General features: G+C 39.9%; 2 protein-coding genes across 4 annotated transcripts in view; one reads left to right on the forward strand and one right to left on the reverse strand.

The window, feature by feature from the left end:
• Nucleotides 1-19,075, forward strand: part of LOC121398758 (6-phosphofructo-2-kinase/fructose-2,6-bisphosphatase-like) — a 21,994-nt gene continuing 2,919 nt past the window's right edge. Inside the window, exons 1-4 of one of the 3 annotated variants that reach the window (XM_041577996.1) lie at nt 1-226; nt 3,541-3,633; nt 4,261-4,351; nt 6,638-6,811. In XM_041577996.1, the coding sequence (XP_041433930.1) occupies nt 136-226; nt 3,541-3,633; nt 4,261-4,351; nt 6,638-6,686 (324 nt within the window). In that variant the 5' untranslated portion in view covers nt 1-135 and the 3' untranslated portion in view covers nt 6,687-6,811. Of the gene's footprint in view, nt 227-3,540; nt 3,634-4,241; nt 4,352-6,637; nt 6,812-19,075 lie in introns of those variants that run through there. The other 2 variants (XR_005964508.1, XM_041577997.1) reach the window with 2 other exon arrangements.
• The window catches only part of evpl.L (envoplakin L homeolog), a 26,741-nt gene continuing 18,736 nt past the window's right edge, over nt 11,071-19,075 (reverse strand). Inside the window, exons 18-21 of the mRNA XM_041577994.1 lie at nt 18,400-18,483; nt 18,111-18,218; nt 16,509-16,601; nt 11,071-14,656 (exon numbers count right to left, since the gene is read on the reverse strand). Coding sequence (XP_041433928.1) covers nt 11,216-14,656; nt 16,509-16,601; nt 18,111-18,218; nt 18,400-18,483 — 3,726 coding nt within the window. The 3' untranslated portion in view covers nt 11,071-11,215. The remainder of the gene's footprint in view (nt 14,657-16,508; nt 16,602-18,110; nt 18,219-18,399; nt 18,484-19,075) is intronic.

Raw genomic sequence — 19,075 nt, forward strand, 5'->3', positions numbered from 1 at the left:
CTGACAGTTGGGGAAAAAAAATAAAAAGTGGCACAGGTTAACCCTGAGCATGCAGAATGAGTACCGGGTTTATGCCAGGCCCGAGCAGGCACAGCACCAGGAAAAGCCTAAGTGCCCAGGACTCCCCAGCAGCACATGGCTGAGATTCTGCGAGAGCTCAAACAAACTCGGCAGCAGAAAATATGGATCCCCCATCAGTGCGAAAGGCTCCAGCAGAGGAGAGGATGTGAGTGCCTGCCAGAATACATGCTACTGCTACTCTTACTACTTATATTAACCTGGTGCCCCTTTCCTGCAGGAATACATGCTACTGCTACTCTTACTACTTATATTAACCTGGTGCCCCTTACCTGCAGGAATACACGCTTCTACTACTCTTACTACTTATATTAACCTGGTGCCCCTTTCCTGCAGGACTACATGCTACTACTCTTACTACTTATATTAACCTGGTGCCCCTTTCCTGCAGGAATACATGCTACTGCTACGCTTACTACTTATTTTTACCCTAGTGCCCCTTACCTGCAGGAATACATGCTACTACTATTCTTACTACTTATATTAACCTGGTGCCCCTTTCCTGCAGGAATACATGCTTCTACTACTATTACTACTTATATTAACCTGGTGCCCCTTACCTGGCGGAATACATGCTACTACTACTACTCTTACTACTTATATCAACCTGGTACCGCTTTCTTGCATTCTGTGGAGTTTATCCCATGCACGATAAACCTACAATCTGGTGTGGCTTGTACCTAGTACTTGCAGCATTATTGATTAGCTATAGTCTATGCAGCATGGGGCCTCCAAAATGTGACACAGGTCAACCTAACAGGGCACAAAGCAGTAAATTGGGGGGGGTGAGATTTAGGGTCAAGGGTTATTCCCTGTCCAAGATATACTTTGTTACAAGGCAGGCCCGGACTGGCAATCTGTGGGTTCTGGCAAATGCCAGATGGGCTGCTATAAGGTCCCATAGAAAGTCAGTATTTAGTGGGCTGGTTGGGGCTGTTTGGGCCTCTGTGTTGGCTGAGTGGGCCTCTGTGTACCTGAAATGCCAGGGCCTATTTTAATTCTCAGTCCAGGCCTGTTACAAGGTAAGACAAGACGGGAACCTACCAAACTGTAGAACAGCAGATGGGGGGCTTAAACCCCTGAGATCTAAAAGCAAGAACAGAGAGTCAGATGCACAGGAGGGAGAATTCATTTGCACGTGCCGCGGCTCCTGAAGTCCATGGGAAAGAAGCTAAAAATAATAAGGGTTCGTTGTGCAGTCTGTGTAACCCTTGGACTGCAATGATATATACATATTCCCTTATTAAAGTGTGTAAAATCTTTGTAGGTCAGGTGTGTAGAGCTTTCAATTTTTGCATTTAGAAGAAGTAATGTGGGAGCTGCCATGTTGTTACCTCTGCTGAGGCATCTTCCATGGACCAGTGGTTTCCAAATTGTAAGGTTTACCTCTGTGGGGGCTTGGAGCAGTGGGAGTGGGGCTCAGTCTGAAGGCATCTTAGGGCTCCTCTTCAATATACACCTGAATGGCCAGCTTGCAGGTCAATAAGGGTGCTATTTGTGGGGATATGTATTTGTATATGCATCTGTACTCCTTTCTTGAGCTAAAAGGGACCCTGACCAAAGGTTGGACCTTCAAGGGGGAGCCTGGACAAAGGCTGGACCATCAAGGGGTCCTTATCGGTGGTTGGACCTTGAAGGGGGGCCCTGGCCAAAGGTTTTACAATCAACAATAAGTTGTAAATTCAAGGGGGGAGGGGCTGGCCAATAGTTGTACATTCAAGGGGGGGGGCTGGCCAATATTTGTACATTCAAGCGGGGGGGCTGGACAATGGTTGTACATTCAAGGGGGCCTGGCCAAAGGTTGGACCCTATGGGGGTTTCAACTGAAAAAGTGACGGAGCAGCACTTACAGTACAGACAATGGCGTCTCTGGAGAATGTCATTACTGAGGAAGCAATAGCTATTATACACACACACATATAGCAGCTAGTATATACACAGTACAGCACTCTAATTAGTCTTTATATAGTAGCTCCGTGTCTTTAAATATTTTACGCTAGGCAGTAAAACTCAATCATGAATTCACTCAGGATCAGGGATGGGCGTATTTTTCCGCCTTGTTTCGCCATGAAAATGACGCCCATAGACTTGTATGGCGTAGTGCGTCAAAACAAATTTTGACGCCCATAGACTTTAATGGGCGTTGGTGACATTTCGCCAGCGGCAAATTTTTGGCAAAACAAAACGGGTCAAATTCGCCCAAGCCTACGCAGAGCGTAAACCAGATGATATCACTGGTTTTATATGTGCCCCCACACAGTGTATCCATATTAGTGTGCCAGTCTTTCCATTGGGTACATTTACTGTTTCAGTAATCAAGCAGCACAGACTAGTATCAGTAATTGATGGCTTCCCATCCTGAAGCTGCACAGTTATGGTTACGCTGGTAATAATTCTCTGTGCTCGGCCAACCTTTATTACCCTTTTTATAGCCACATATCATATCATGCCATTAGGATGCATACAGCATGGCAACTCTTTTTCTCTCTTTCTCTCTCTTCAAACATTTTAGATTGTCCCTGACATTATTTGTAAGAACAAAATAATAGCCAGATAGTTTGGCAGAATGGAAGTTAAAGGCAGGCACAGATCCAAGAAGCAGATCGAGTACAGGAATATAAATGGGACAGTCTGGCTGGCAGGCTATTGCTTGGGTGGCACAGAGAGATCCTGACGCATCTACCACATTATTTAAAATGCCCCAGAAATGGGAAAAAAAACACAAAGGTTGTTTGGCCAGAACAATTTGTCTACAGGAAAGATCCTAGCTTGGGGAGTCACAAAGAGGCCAAGATTCTGCCTCTAGTGTTCTATAACGACAACAAGTAATAACGTTACTTTACATGTGCTGAACCGGCCACTTTAGATATAAAAGGACACTGTGTTGTTATAGATTCAGAAACCCATATATGCTGAGTTGGACTTTACATCTTGAGCACAACTTGGGGGTTCCCATATTGGAGTCATGCTGGGAACTGCAAAGAGTCAGCAAGTGTGCCGCCATTTTTCTCCTGATGATCTGGAGACCTTTTCAATAGATAAATGGGATTTAATGAATAATAAGTAATTGACCTAGGGTGCCATGCAATTGCCATTTTCAGGTTTGGGAGAATTTTGCTTCTTTTTAAACATGAACTGGCTTTAAACTATGCCTCTATATCCTACTGAACATTCACAGGCAAATAAAGTGACTACAAAGCCTACTTATACATACAGATCCGCCTTGCTATTAAAGAACCAGAATCAAAGGTCCAGTAATGCACATTCACCAAACCCATGGAGCCATGTTGAATCCTAGGAGAGGAGGCAAGATAACCCCACCACCCCTTATGCTCATCTGCCTCAGATTTCAGGTTACACGTGTCCACCTTCCAATTTTTTTGGCCTTTCATGGTCCGGCCAATGTGGATTTTGTCCTCAGTGGGATGTATCATTTAGCCGTCTCTTCTATTCCCTCTACAGCCTCCATTCCTCAGTTCACTAATTCTCCTACCATGACTAACATCTTCAAGAAATTCACCCACTACCTCAACTGGATCAGGATCCCAACAAAAGGTTGGTGCTTTTCACTTCCAAGCATTTCCATCTTTTCTGGTAAAGCTGTATAGCACCATTGGGAAATGTAATGAGCTTTAGCAGGAAACTACAGGAAGTATTCTAACAGAGAACTTGAGTATTGTTAATGAAACTGGGACCATCAAAGCGAGTTTATCTAGGCAGAGACAGGAAGATCCACTTGTTTGACATGGTCTAATTACAACAAACAAATTGTCGAATCACAGTGCAGGCCTATGGTAACCCATAAGGAGAGGCCCTCGTCATCAACATGAGCTTCTTGGCCAACAAAATCTAACCTGCCCCATAGATATCTGGCCAGAGGTTGGATGAGCAGAACATCGGAAAGGCCACATACACAAGCCAATGGGCTTCTGGGTCCAGTTGAGCTGTTTTTGACCTATGAATGGCCATCTTTAAGTAGTTATGGGGGAAGAAGCAACCAGACAACAGATAGCTAATTGCTCTACTGCAGTTCAGATAACGTAAACATCAGATTGGTTGATGTGGACTTCAACTTCACTATCATTTAACTGTGAAATGATTGGTCACTGCAGCAAATAAGCGCTCAACGTTTTGATTTTGATTCCTGTTTTGGTCACCAACAGAATGTATCTTGTCTCCCAGTATTAAACGTGGGGCAGCGAGAGGTTGTGCAGACCTACAAGAACTTTGAGTTTTTCCTACTGGACAACCAGGAAGCAATGAAGATACGAAAGTGAGTATGTGTTTCCTCTATGGTGTGTGCTAATGTAGAATACAACCTGATCCTTGTAGCACTGACTAGACACATACAAGGGATAAAGAAGCTAAAACCTTGGGAATGTTTGTTTCAGCCCCTATGTATAGCACTTCCTAACAGTATTAAAGGGATTCTGTCGTGATTTTTATGATGTAGTTTTTATTTCTAAATTACCCTTTTTACACTGCGAATAATTTCAGTGCAGAATTCTGCTGGAGCAGCACTCATGGCAGTAGTCCTTTAAAAATTCTGCATCGTTTCTGAAATAATCAAGTCTATCTTCACTATCCCTCTCTCAGCATCTGTTTCTCTTCATTCTGTCTTCATTCAGCAGTTGGGTGTCAGATGAATAATATAATATGTGTTATATATGGGGCTTCCTTTCCTAGCCTATGTATTAGAGCTCACTCAAATAACGGATTCCAGTACAAACAAAATCTAAAAAAATAACTGCCTTTTGCACAAATCCTGCATTTAGAGAGACATCATGTCTGGTGATTTTTAATAGAGTGAGCTCTAATACATCTTCTAGGCAAAACGAGCCCCCCCCCCCACCTCGAGAATAGTGAAGATAAACTTGATTATTTTAGAAATGGTACAGAATTTTTAAACCTGGGGGTCTGTTTTCGGCCCAAACCTGCCACTGGAAAATTGATGGGTCAGATAAAGTCTCCTATGTGGCTTCAGACATCCTTACATTTTGCAATATTATTTGTAATATGATAATCTCTCTATGGGTCCAATGGATAAGGATAATGCTGTGTTGTGTTGACTTAGTACTGCTCTACCCTCCTGGTCTAAGGACTGTAGCTTCTCTTCTAAGAACTCTTCATACATACAAATCTGTTCAGCCTACCAGTGCTTTTCAACATAGAATCTACAGCATCCACATGAAAGGATGATAGTCAGAATATCTACATTTCCGATCCTATAATTAGGCAAAGCTAATTTTCCACATTATAAAATAAAGGGGTGTAACATTATAAAAATACAAGCCCCAAGGCCATTGATGTAGTCACGTGCTGCTTTAATGTGGCATTGCTAAGTGCAACAGTGCATCAGGAAACCAGTTATCCACAAAGCTCCGAATTATGGAAAGGCCATCTGCCATAGACTCCATTTTATCCAAATAACTCAAATGTTTAAAAATGATTTCCTTTTTCTCTGTAATAATAAAACAGTACCTTGTACATGATCCCAACTAAGATATAATTAATCCTTATTGGCAGCAAAACCAGCCTATTGGGTCTATTTTCTAGTAGACTTAAGGCTTGAAGATAAATATTACAGAGAGATCGTTTATGCGGAAAGCCCCAGGCCCTGAGCATTCTGGATAATGGGTCCCATACTGTACTGGCATGGCTCCTATCATAGGAATGCAGGTTTGCTAGGCATAACACTGCTGGGGTGACTGGGCATTGATCTCACTATCCAAGGACACTCCACATTTTAGTGAATTAGCATTGTCTGAGCGAATTTTCGCCTGGCGAAGTGTAGCGATGGGTGTGAAACTGACGACTTTTTGCCGGTTAGTAAATCTGCCCCCATGTATTATGTTGGTGTTTGCCCATTTAAAGAATTAGGCACTGCAAATTTTATTAGGCCCTCCATTCACCACATTAAGGGGGCTATTTATTAAAGTCTGAATACTGGGATTTTGGCCCAGGAGCCATCGATTTACATTCTAGCCAGCAGGATGGCACTTAGAGCGATTGTTTTCCAATGTTGCCCGACGTTGCCTTAAAGCGATTTGTCGCCGGGCGACTAATCTCCCCGAATTGCAGCGTGTGTCTCTGCCATAAGGGTTGCGATTTTGGCTCAGGAGCCTCTGTAAATAACCCCTATGGTGTCTTGGCTGGAGGTGAACAACTGCTACATTGTTTCATTGGTATACCTTGCCACATCTAGCAGTACAGAGAATTACCAGCCTCTATACATTACATTTTTGGCTAACTAACTATATTAGAAATATTTTTTTATTTTGGAAAACCTATCTTTTTACCCAGTTTTTATTTATACACTGAATTGTTCCTTTAAAAGTGCTGTGGTGCAGCCAAAGTCTGTCTTGTCGATGTAGTGCAATTATAGATAGAAGTTACTTGACTGGGTATTACTGATGCATGAATTACCTTTCTGAGACTTGTTACATATATAAGGCAAAACATCAACAATTATTTTGTATTAACTCAAATTAACATATAATTGTCTGTGTCCTCTATATTTTTGTAACTATTTGTGTATTTCTGCCCCCAATCATAACAGATGTGACAACTATATTAAAGGAAGTTTTATCAACCCATCAATCAGTTGATGAGAGAAGGGGATATGGATAAAGGATGCTTCTAGCAGCTTGGAATAGTCCAATTTTGATTTGAATTTGAAAAAAATTTGAATTTCGAAATTTATCATGTGTCTTTTTAAAAATTCGACTTCGACCATTCGCCATCTAAAACCTGGCGAATTGCTGTTGTAGCCTATGGACCTAGAACCTATTTGGAGTCAATTGGTGAACTTTGAAAACTCAAATTTTTTTTTGGAAAAACTTTGAATCAAATTAGATGGAATGCTCTATTACTTTGATTCTTACGATTCGAATTCGATCGAACATGGACCTATTCGGCCCAAAAAAAAACTTAGATTTTTGGATACACTCCAATTGGTCTTTTTTATTTTCGAAGTTATGGGAGTTCAAAAAAACTCCATTCCTTCTTAATTCGACCTTTGATAAATCTGCCCCTAAGTGTATTACACAGATGATCCACTTGCTTATCTGTGTCTCACGAACAAGTAGATCTTGGCACCTGACATGTTGGGGCAAATCTCACAGTTTTCAGCATTTATTTTAATATCTGTTGGTCCATAAAATACCTTATTGGAAAATAAAGTCTGGTCTATGCTAAAAGGGCATATTTTGTGTGGAATGTGTGTTTCTAATTGAATAGATTTTTACATGATACTTCACCCAGTTAATCTACACACAGGCTCTGCAAGTATGATCTGGCACAGTCCCTTGCTACAATCTCAGCACAACATGCCTCCGCCCAGCACATGTTTGTAGAGCCCCTCTCTGCCACTGTAGGCTCTCATTACCTGGCACTGGGAGAAATTGAGGAAGATGATGATGAGTTTTCAGGATCAAATCATAAATTATAATGTTAATGTTATTTTAGAGGAGGCCACACTAACAGCCTGTGCCCTTGTAGGCAGCCTTCCTGTGCTGTGCGCGCGTCTGATGACTTGCATCAATGGAGCAAACCTGTCTCTGCTTCAAGAGTCCGTGGACGAGCAGAGAAAATATTTTCAGGGCAGGGAGGGATCTTCAAATGGAAAGTGATGAGTGGAAACACACTGTATCCATAAGCTGGAGATATATTTGTAGGTAATTCAAAGAGGTCCTGTCCAGTTCTGGTCCAGAGAAGATACATTGTAATTGTATAATTGGTTGTCTGCTACTGAACTATAACTACCAAATCCCCAACAGGCTTGGTACAGGCGCTTCATTTACTCAGCTGGGCATCCTTATTGGACATCCCTGACCTGTATTTACTGGTGCCATACGTTGCCAGCTTCATTCAGTTAAATTCTTGCTGTATGAGAATGCCAACTGGGCTTCTAAATGACACACTATGGGGCACATTCACTTAGTTCGAGTGAAGTAATAGAATAAAAAAAACTTCGAATTTCGAATGTTTTTTTTGGCTACTTCAACCATCGAATTGGCTACTTCGACCTTCGACTACAACCTCAAAACGAACGTTTCAAACTAAAAATCGTTCGAATATTTGACCATTTGATAGTCGAAGTACTGTCTCTTTAAAAAAAACTTCGACCCCTACTTCGCCACCTAAAACCTACCGATTTGCAATGTTAGCCTATGGGGAAGGTCCCCATAGGCTTTCTAACAATTTTTTGGTCGAAGAAAAATCACTCGATCAATGGATTAAAATCCTTCGAATCGAACGATTTTTCGTTTGATCGAACTATTTACAGTAAATCCTTTGACTTCGATATTTGAAGTCGAAGGATTTACATTCGGCAGTCGAATATCGAGGGTTAATTAACCCTCGATATTCGACCATATGTAAATCTGCCCCAACTGTATAAATTGTAGCACTTAATTCAGAAAATGTTTTGTGAATTTCTGAATTGCACAGCCTTTAGTACAACCAGATATATTTTTTTTTTTTAATTAAATTTTTTTTAATTCTCGTATTAGAGCGATTTCTCTCTGATTTAATCGACTTTAAAACAAACCCCTTGTACTGTTGAGGCACTTATTTGTCTTTGTTTCCTTTAAATAAACATCACACATTTCTCTGCATTAAGCAATATACATTGGGAGTTTGGTTTACATAAGATTAAAAATTACATAGACAGGCTTTGCTACAGCACCATGTTGTGATACAGGCATATGTTAAGGAACATAAATGGGCAGATTTGATGGGGGAAATTAGTTATTATAATTATATGTGTCTAGTACTAATAATTGTGCATTCAAATTTACTCAATATCAATAAACCACTTTCATAGGGGCAAAGAATTGAAAAGAAATAAAAGTAAAGGTAGTTAGCATAAGGCATTTATACTGCAGACATCAGAATGTCTAGAAATCAATTGCCTATGATTAAATACCTGAGGGTATGAAATGTGTAAGGAGGAATACCATGCATATATTTTTAATAAGGGATTTTGAATAAAATGTGTAACTTTTGTTCAAGATTTTTAAGTTATGGATTAACCTTTTATTTTTAATTATTTTATGGCATGTCCTTGGTACTGGCTGCTGTATCCCTGGCGTTTTATTTACGTGGCCATATATATTCCCCAAGGGAAACTTGATAGTATTTGTCTATAAGTCTAGTCTGGAAATGGATAAGGAGGTTGTAGAATGGGAGTGCAATGCCCTTAAAATGATTTGGACTTGTCTACCAGTTAACAATATTAGTTCTGAATCTATTCATCTATGAGATCATGAGACATAAAGAACAGTCAGTTAAAATTACCACCATGCACCAAACACTTTATCATCACTCTATCATCACTCTATGGCGTTCAGTTGATTTTCAGACCTCATGCTGGAACTAAGCAAAAGTGACATAAAGGACTTATTTGCGCTTTTGGTCCAGCAATATATGTATGAAAATGGCTGTTGCTGTGTTCATACTACCTTGCTTTAAGGAAAATGTATTATGCACTGTCTTTCAATTAAAACTCTTAGGGGCAGATTTATCCAGGGTCGAATTTAGAAGCAAAAAATAATTTGAAATTCGACCATCGAATTAAAATACTTTGACTTTGAATATGGAAGTCGAAGGATTTTTCACCAAATGTGGCCATCGAACGATCAAAGTAAAATAGTTCGATCGAACGATTTCAGCGTACAATCAAACGATTTTACTTCGATGTGTAAAGACTTTGAAAAATGGTCTAGAAGGTCCCCATAGGCTAACATAACACTTCGGCAGGTTTAATTTGGAAAAGTATTGAAGTCTAACTTTTTTTAAAGAGACAGTACTTCGATTATCGAATGGTCGAATATTCAAACTATTTTTACTTCGAATCGAAGTAAATTCCAAGTCGTAGTATCCTATTCAATGGTCGAAGTATCCAAAAAATTACTTTTACTTTTTTTACTTGGAAAATTCCCTCGAATTCACTTCGAGCATTGATAAATCTGCCCCTTAGTTTATAAGACAAAGGCTTGTTAAAATTATACTTACTAACAGGGAAGAAGAACATAAATGGCAAGAAAGCTGGTAGTTTATTTTTCCAGAAAAAGTGGCAAGTCTACGTACAGAAGGGAAGAATTCAGTGCAGCAACACGTAAAAGGGTAGAGAGATCATTATAGAACTAAGGTTACTACTACAGACAGCTATTTCTTATTTAACCACTGAGATTTTTTTTAACAAACAAATTGATTGAATCTATGGGTGTATTTTAGTCACTGGAAGAACAAGAGGAAATAGTATGTATGCGCTCACACAAAAATATATCCTCGGAGTGCTTGTAACAAATAGTCTCAACAGGTCTTCCCTTGAGAAAGGTCACAGGCAGTGACCGAAATGTTGGGATTGTAAATGAAATGGAAAAAAAAACGTATTTTTGTTTACACACAACCTGTTGAGGGCTATACTTCACTGGACTATATATATAGATTCCTTTTTATCCACACACTTGACTCTAGTTTTTATCATTGTATCCAAGCAGTGTCCAAAAGTGTTGTTTGTGGTTCACGTACACTGTGGTTTAGGATTGGCTCATTTGAATATGCTTGAGATATTCACTAACCAATGATCTGGCAACACCTCACACACACCCCCTGCCGGACACACCCCCACTTGTCTCTTCCTGTATATTAACCGTTTTTTTGTAGAGTTGTGTTCACTTTGAGAAGGGTTGTCTCCCATAGAATCTATTTTATCCAAATAATCCAAAATTTTTAAAAGATTATTTCCTTTTTCCTTGTAATAATAAAACAGTACCTTGTACTTGATCCCAACAAAGATATAACTAATCCTTATTGGAGCTAAAACCAGGCTATTGGGTTTATTTAATGTTTACATGATTTTCTAGTAGACAAAGTATGAAGATCCAAATTATGGAACGATTCATTATCCGGAAAACCCCAGTTCCAGAACATTCTGGATTACCGGTCCCATACCTGTAGTAATATATGAAAAAAAAGGGCTTTAAGGCTTGTTTCACGTTTATTGTTGTAGAAGACAGACAGACATGCATACAGTATTAATGCAAAAGTTAAGAACATTATTATAAAACAGGACACCATATTTTAATGTGAATACATTTAAACTGATAAAATAGATAGAAAACCCTTATGCCTAGTAATTATAGGTTGTCAGGGAAGGGATGGGGTTTACTGGGCGATAGACAGGAGGTTGGTAAGCATCTGGGGATGCTTCAAGAAGTAGCAGTCCACTGCCAAGGTCTTTCCGGCATCGAGAAATGGCTTCTTTATAATCTATTTTCTCCTTGGTGATAGGGTCAACAAGATCCTTCTTATAATGTGCCTCATCCTGAATTTGATCAGCCAGTTCTTTACTCACCAGACCCTGTTCTACTGCCTCAGAAACTGGGATTCGGCCTGTTTGTTTTGTGTCGATGAGACCTCCTGTGAGATGCTGGACAATCAAGTATGGTAAAGCTTTCTCTTTAGGCATTAGGTTCTTCTGAACAGCTTCTCCAAGAGATAATCGCTTTTTGCTAACCGGATCCTCTACACCTGTGAAGGCTTTCTGTGCATGGAGCAGACTCTGTGTGTTACTGCTATCGATCAGGCCCCTCTCTATAGCTTTATGAACTGAATATCTCTCTTTGCTCATAATGTGAATGATACCACCAGTGGCTGCCTGGGCTTCAAGCATCTTCTGACCAGTTTCAGCATCTAGTATTTTCCTTGTTAACGCACTTCTGATTGTGCATTTGCTGTCTGTGCTTTTGTCATATATGCCAGCAATTGGGAAGGTGTCATCGTGAAACATTTTGGGAGCACTCTGTGTGAATAAGCTGCGAGACTGAGTAGACGTTGGGGATTTGGGTCCAATTATTGAACCAATTGAGAGCGATGGGGGCTTTTCTCCAGCCACCAGAAGGGCAAATTCAGAAATAGGGAGCTTGCCATCACGGTACATCTGTAATTCTTCTTTGGTGACTTTCTTGGTCCTTAGGGCATCCTCAATGGAATATTGTTTGCCACTCTTCTTATCCAAAAGGACAGAAATTTCACCACTGGAACCCATGGTGGAAATCTCTTCCCAGTCACACTCTAATTCTTGCAGTTGGATATATTGACTCCTATCTATGATGCCCCTTTTATAAGCTTCATAGGGAGACATTTCTTTACCCGTATCAGGGTCCAGGATAGAAATTTTTGTGGAAACATTTGTCTCCCTCATTTGTGTCTCTTGGTTGCGTTCTTCTCGATTGACACGAGACTGCAGCTCCCTAATATTTCTTTCCTTCTCATAAATGGCATCTTTTTCAGAAAGAATTTTGGTTTCAAAAAGGGCCAGCTCATGACCCAATTGCATCTTTTTCTGACGTTCAATTTCTGCTTTCTGTGACAGCAATTGAGACTCCTTGCTGAGGAACACACTTTTTTGCTGCTGTTGTCTCCTCAGCTCCAGTAGTTCATTTTCTTTGGTTGACTTTTCTTGTTGTAGCTGCAGTTTTGTTTTCTTAAGATCGGCTTCCTCCTTTGACCAGGTATTCTTCATTGCATCAACCCTTTCTATCTTTTCTGTGAGTCTTTTGCTCTCATCTTCCAAGTCTTGCCTTGCATTACGTGCTTTTAAAAACAGTTCTCTCAACCTGACTCTCTCGTTCTCAAGCACCTTGTCCTTTTCCACTCGAATAACTTCCTTGTAAATGGTTTTCTCCACAGATTTCTCCCTCTGTAAAATATCTATCTTCATTTGCAGGTTTTTACATTCTCTTTCTATGTTTAGATATTGGCTTCTTTCATTATCTAATTCACTGCGAAGAGAATTAGCTGCTTTTTCCATAACAGGGTCCCTTTCTACCTTAACAACTTCCTCCATAACAATCTTCTCCTGCACAGGAGCAGGGCTTTCCTTTATCTCCTTGATCCTCAGCGTAATCTGACGCAGCTCTTTTTCTGCCGCCAACTTCTTGTCTCTTTCTTCTTGAAAGTTAAGCAGTTTCTGCTGCTCTTCCACTAAGGTACATAACTGCTGCACCTCACGTTCCAGACGCCGCCTGTTGCTTACTGCATCATCAAGTGCCCTGCTTAGCCTGAAATGATCATCTTTTATTTTGGGGTCTTGCTTAACAAGGACCACCTCTTGCACTACAACCCTCTCCTCTGGCTTTCTTCTTTCAAGCAGAATGTACTTGCTCTGTAAGTCATACACAATATTCTCCACTTCCCTCCTTTTCTGAGCCTCATCTCGTACTTCTTGACGAAGACGTTCTGCTTCCTTTATTAGTACTGGATCATTTTCATACTTGACTACCTCTTTATTGACTGTTTTAGTTTCCACTTTTGACCTCTCCAGTTTCCAGTCATCTCTCCCTTTAGTGAGTTTGGATTTCAGCTCCAGGTTCTTGACGTTAGTTGCTTCCATATCCTTCATTTGTACCTTCAATTTTTCTATTTCCTTTAGCAACTCTGGACTTTTCTCTAGTTTGACCACCTCGTTGACAATTTCTTTATACTCCACTATGGGTTTCTCGGATTTCAGCGTAAGCACCTGAGAATGGACTGTATCAAACTCCTTATCAGACATGGATTTTCTAGAACCGAGTTCTTGCAGCACAGACTTCAGCCTTGCAATCTCCTTCTTAGTTTCTGGTTCTACGATAAAGACTTCATTGACTCTTTCTTTGATTTCAATTTTGGGCTTCTGCTTCTCTACCACCATGTACTTAGATTGTAGCTCTGTCAGCTCCCGTGTAACAACCACACTTTTGTTTCTTTCTTCTTCAATTAATGTCCTTAGCCTTGCTGCTTCTTTCAGGATTTCTGGATCCTGTTCAACCTTCTTTACCTCCTTAACTATAACCTTGGGCTCAACAGACTTAATCAGCTTTTCCAGCTCCTCGGCTCGGGTCCTCAGCTTCACCACGTTCTCCTGAAGTGATTTTCTTCTGAAATTCTCATCATCAATCTGTAGCTGAAGTGACATGGCAGCCTTTGCCATTTCTGGATCCCTCTCTAACTTTACCACCTCTTTCAACACTACTTTCTCTATTATATTTGGTTGTTTCTGATCCAGAATCAGCACTTCTTTCTTTAGTCTCTCTAATTCCAAAGAAATTGAATTATTTTCTTCTTTCAGTTGCTTTATTTCCTTTGTGAGAGACTGAGCATTTGACTCCAAATCACGATCTTTTTCTATCTGTGTGACCTCTTTAGTCAGCAACTGTGGCTTAATGTTCTTCCTTTGATCCTCCAAAGTTGCCAGTCGTTTTCTTACCATGTTTATCTCAGACTGAGTGATCTCTCTTTCCTTGTTAGTCTGTTCTACTTGGCTTTTCCTTGCTGACAGATCACTCTCTACCTTAGGCTCCCTGTAATACTGTACCACCTCTATTTCCTCTATGCGCTCCAATGGTCTTTGTGTCTTCAGTAATATCAAACGTTTTGTTTTCTCCTCCAATGTCTGCTGTACTTGAGCCACCTTCTTCTTTTCTTCCTGTAGCTGGTTGGACAGATTCTCTGACTCTCTGACAGACCTCAGAGTATTTTCTGAGCGCAGGTTTTGCTGAGTTATAGCCTGGATTCCATCTGTACCATCAGACTGGCAAAAATAGAAATAATATAATATATTAGATTGGGATGGTTCAGTATAAATGCAACTAGTAATTATTCGTAATATCCAATGTTTATTTCATGGCCATTTACACTGTGCATATGACAACAATAGATTGTATTTTTAGTTTCTGACCTATGTCAAATAAAAGCAAATGAAATAAGCCATAATTGGGAACCAAAGGGTCACTTGTGATGTGCCACTCTCCATTCCTTTCTATCGAATTTTTAAAAGAGTATTTATCAGTGGGTGAAAGGGAAAGTTCATCTTTTGATAAATACATCTTTCAAAGTCCCATAGAAATGAATGGAGAGTGGCGGAATTTCACTCTAGAGGACTGTGGTGATCTCTAACTTCACTCTTTGATAAATATACCACTTAAAGGGATGGTTCACCTCAGGTTAACTTTTAGTATGTTATAAAATGGCCAATTCTAAATAAGTTTCACTTGGTCTTCATTATTTATTTTTTATAGTTTTTGAATTATTTGCCTTCTTCTTCTGACTCTCCAGCTTTCAAATGGGGGTCACTGACCCCTTCTAAAAACAAATGCTCTGTAAGGCTACACATTGATTGTTATTGCTACTTTTTATGACTCATATTTCTATGTACACCCTCTCCTATTCATATTCCAGTCTCCTATTTAAATAAGTGCATGGTTGCTAGGGTAATTTGGACCTTAGTAACTTAGTGCTGAAATTGCAAACCTGAGAGCTGCTGAATAAAGCTAAATAGCTCAAAAACCACAAATAATAAAAAATTTAAACCAATTACAAATTGTTTCAGAATATCACTCTCATCATCCTAAAAGTTATATCAAAGGTGAACAACCCCTTTAGGTCAAAACAGAGAGGTGAAAGGAAACGTTTTTATCATTAGGCTATTAGGCTTCGCAATTCATTTTGATCTTGATGAACCCATGAATATATATATATTTTTGTGGCAGTTTCAGATGTTGTTACCCTTTGGTTGCTGTGTTTTGTTAACAATATTGCACTTTAGTAAGTATTGTTTACAATATATGCACTCAAATTTATGGATATTGTTAGTGTTTTACAGAAGGAAATTTAGTATGTATTTTCATATTATAAGCAGAATGCATCTGTGTTTTTGAAAAATTTGGCACTACAGTGTATTTATTTTTTATATTATGCATTGTTTAATGCATTGCACTGTTGTGTTTTATATTTAAGCACTATTGCACCATTTTTATGCACTAGTTATATTGGTATTCAAAAATTACACAGTTTTGGAATGATCAGGGTACAATTCACTACAGGTTGTACTTGTATAACTTCGTATGTGACAAATAAAGGAATCTATTTATCTATCTAGCTCTCCAAGCAATATATTCTCAATAAAATATTTTCAATGGGCCAAGGCAGAGTCGGGCCAACCCGGCCAGGCGCCCTAGACAACCTGGCGGCCGGCTCTGTGCGTGCTCAACTGTGCATGCGCGAAATTTCACTCCAGCGCGAATGCGTGAAATTTCGCTCCAGCGCGCATACGTGAAATGTGTGCACGCATGCGCAGAAGAGCATTTATGCGCAAGACACCAGCGGGAGTCGGGGAGAGATGGGACCGGACACTGGGTAGGCAACAGAGCAGGTACGTGCCTGGCGTCCCCTCAGCTTTGTGCCCTAGGCACGTACCTACTCTGCCTACCCCTAGTTCCGGCCCTGGCCAAGGTGGAAAAGAAATATGGTGCTTTGCCCTCATTTTTTGCACCTTGGCCCAATAACGAGGCCCCTTATGTTGCGTTTCATTTATACTAAGACCAGTATGCTAATTATCTGGATGTTAGAACTAGCGCATAAAAAGTGAGCAATACGGCACATACCTTATCCAAAACTTTCTTGGCAAACTCCATCTGAGTCAGCTGCTGCTTACTCTCCACAGCAGCCTGGCTGTATCGCGTCACTAGATCTTTTTGCTGTAGAAAGAAGTTTATCAGAGAAACTGTTATTATAAAATATATCTGGAACGGTCTAAATCCTAAGACGGACGAATGGCTAGTGTCAGAGGGTTGATATTTGTCACCCCCGCCCTCTATGACGCCATAACGCTATAGGGCCCAAGGCAGGATGGACTATAAGGGCTAATGGTCTACTGTGGACAATGGTCACTCATATAGCTTATACTAGGCCATACAAACAAAAGATCATCACTCTGTTACTTAAATTCCAGAGTGTCAGCATAACGCCAGCCTGTCTGATTGGGGCCCCTCTTAGCTGAAGTGCTGCTCAAATTACTGGAAATACCACAATGGCCTTGGTTAGCCAATAGCTGATTGCGAGGTTGTGGACCGTTGGAGCTAGGCACAGTATGTTACAACATTCCTTTGATAACATGTAAGACTAAGTAAATCATTTAGACATTAATTGTACAAGGAGGAGTCAGACTATGTATGGTATTTCTGTGAACCCTTTGTTACAATAACTGTAAATGCCTTCTGAAAGCTATATAACGCCTGGACCAAGAGGTGTGTCTTTGGTAAGTCCTTGGCTGACATTCTGTGTGTTACTCCAACAGCTTACCCAGACAAAACTGTTATGTTGTATTATGTATGAATAAATTGCCTGACTATTACTAAAGGTTTTCCTTTACTGAGTTTTGCCTTACACGAGGTCAAAATGGTACTACTAAAAATACCATCAAAACCCAGTCCAGAAAGATGGAACAATTGGTATAAACGTTCTTAACTTGACTTTTAGTGACAGAACAAGAATAATATTTTGTTGTTGCATTCCCTCACTATAGCATCCCTACTAATTAAACTGCAAAATTTAATGGGCCACAACTACCTGAATAAGGAATAATCTAAATAGTGATAGGTGAATTTGGGGCATTTAGCTTTGCTGAAAAATTTGCGAGTTTCACAGGGAAAAATTAGCGAAACTGCACCGAAATCTAGTTTTTGATGCTGGCATCCGCTTTTTGACGCCGGCATCCGTTTTTTGGGCGAATTTTCGCTGCGGTTTCGCGAATTGCAGGAATCCGCTGCGAATTCGTGCCTGGCAAATAAATTTGCCCATCACTAAACCTAAACCCTATCAGAACAGGGAAGGGGTACAGCATAAAGAGTGGAAGTACAAGAGCACTAAATTTCAGAGCCACCAGAGTGCTGAAGGCAGCATTCTGGTTAAAACACATGACAGCAATGCAAACATGCTTGGGTTCCCTACTTGAGACTGCAAACCCATAGCCTGCCAGCTGTTAAAGAATTATAATTCTAAGTACTGTATCTCCTGACTGCCAAAATGCTTTCAGTGGGTGCTGAGAATTCCAATTATGCCATTACTTTATGCCATTAGGCCAAATGTTGGATTCCTAGTGAAAAAGTACCCTTGCTCTCTGACCCAGAAACAGTTCCTGCTTGCCATACAAAGTGGCACGCACCAACATCCAAATAACCCTTTTTATAATATCAGTTGCACCTCACCTGTTCTTCTATTCCTTGCTGCATAGATACACCCTTTGGTTTTTTAGGAGGGACAGGGTTGGTGGAGGAAAGGGTCGTACTGTACCGGCTGGCTTGTTTTTCATAGTCCTGTGAAACAAAATACAGTTAATGACCTTACATGGTATTTAACATTTAAGTCGCAGGACCATAACATTTTATAAGACTTAAATTATATAACAATATTTTTGGACTAGACTAGTGGATATGGTAGGTTCATTTTCTACTAAACAGCGGTGATAGGAAATCAGTTCCAATTTGATGTACTTACATCAAAAGCATTCACTAGGTCATCTGAAAGTTTAACCACATTATTCTTCTCTGGTTCTTTCCTCTGGATCTCATCCAACAGCCTCTAAAATAAAATCCATTCAAATCATTTTCATTATGACTCAAAAATCTACCCATCAAACAAGATGTGCCATGTGCAGTTCTGGCAAATTAAAACTCATCTTTTTGTTTATGCGCATTCTCAATGAATATGGCTTCTGCTGAACATATAGTTTATAGCCTATTTTTTTATTTTTAGCACATATATATATACAGTATATATTGTGTGACCAAAATTATGTGGGGGGAAAGGTGTTTTTGTTTCCTTAGTGGGAGAAGTAAGCTCCAAGAAAGGTGGTAATAAACAGAGAATGAGTTCTCAGTTCAAAGACTTTAGTTGCCATATCTTGGAAGCTGGAGGGAACTCATCAAATGTTTGAAGATAGCGCCCAGTGGGCAGGATTTATTTTTATGATTTGTGTTTTGTATCCTGAAGTGGTCACCCCTGCCTTAAAGGAGAAGGAAAGGCTAAAATTAAGTAAGCTTTATTTGAAAGGTCTATATAAATACACCAGTAAACCCTCAAAGTAATGCTGCTCTGAGTCCTCTGTCAAAAGAAACACCACATTTCTTTCCTTCTATTGTGTACACATGGGCTTCTGTATCAGACTTCTGTT

Source organism: Xenopus laevis, chromosome 9_10S, assembly GCF_017654675.1.
Source record: "Xenopus laevis strain J_2021 chromosome 9_10S, Xenopus_laevis_v10.1, whole genome shotgun sequence".
Taxonomy (NCBI): domain Eukaryota; kingdom Metazoa; phylum Chordata; class Amphibia; order Anura; family Pipidae; genus Xenopus; species Xenopus laevis.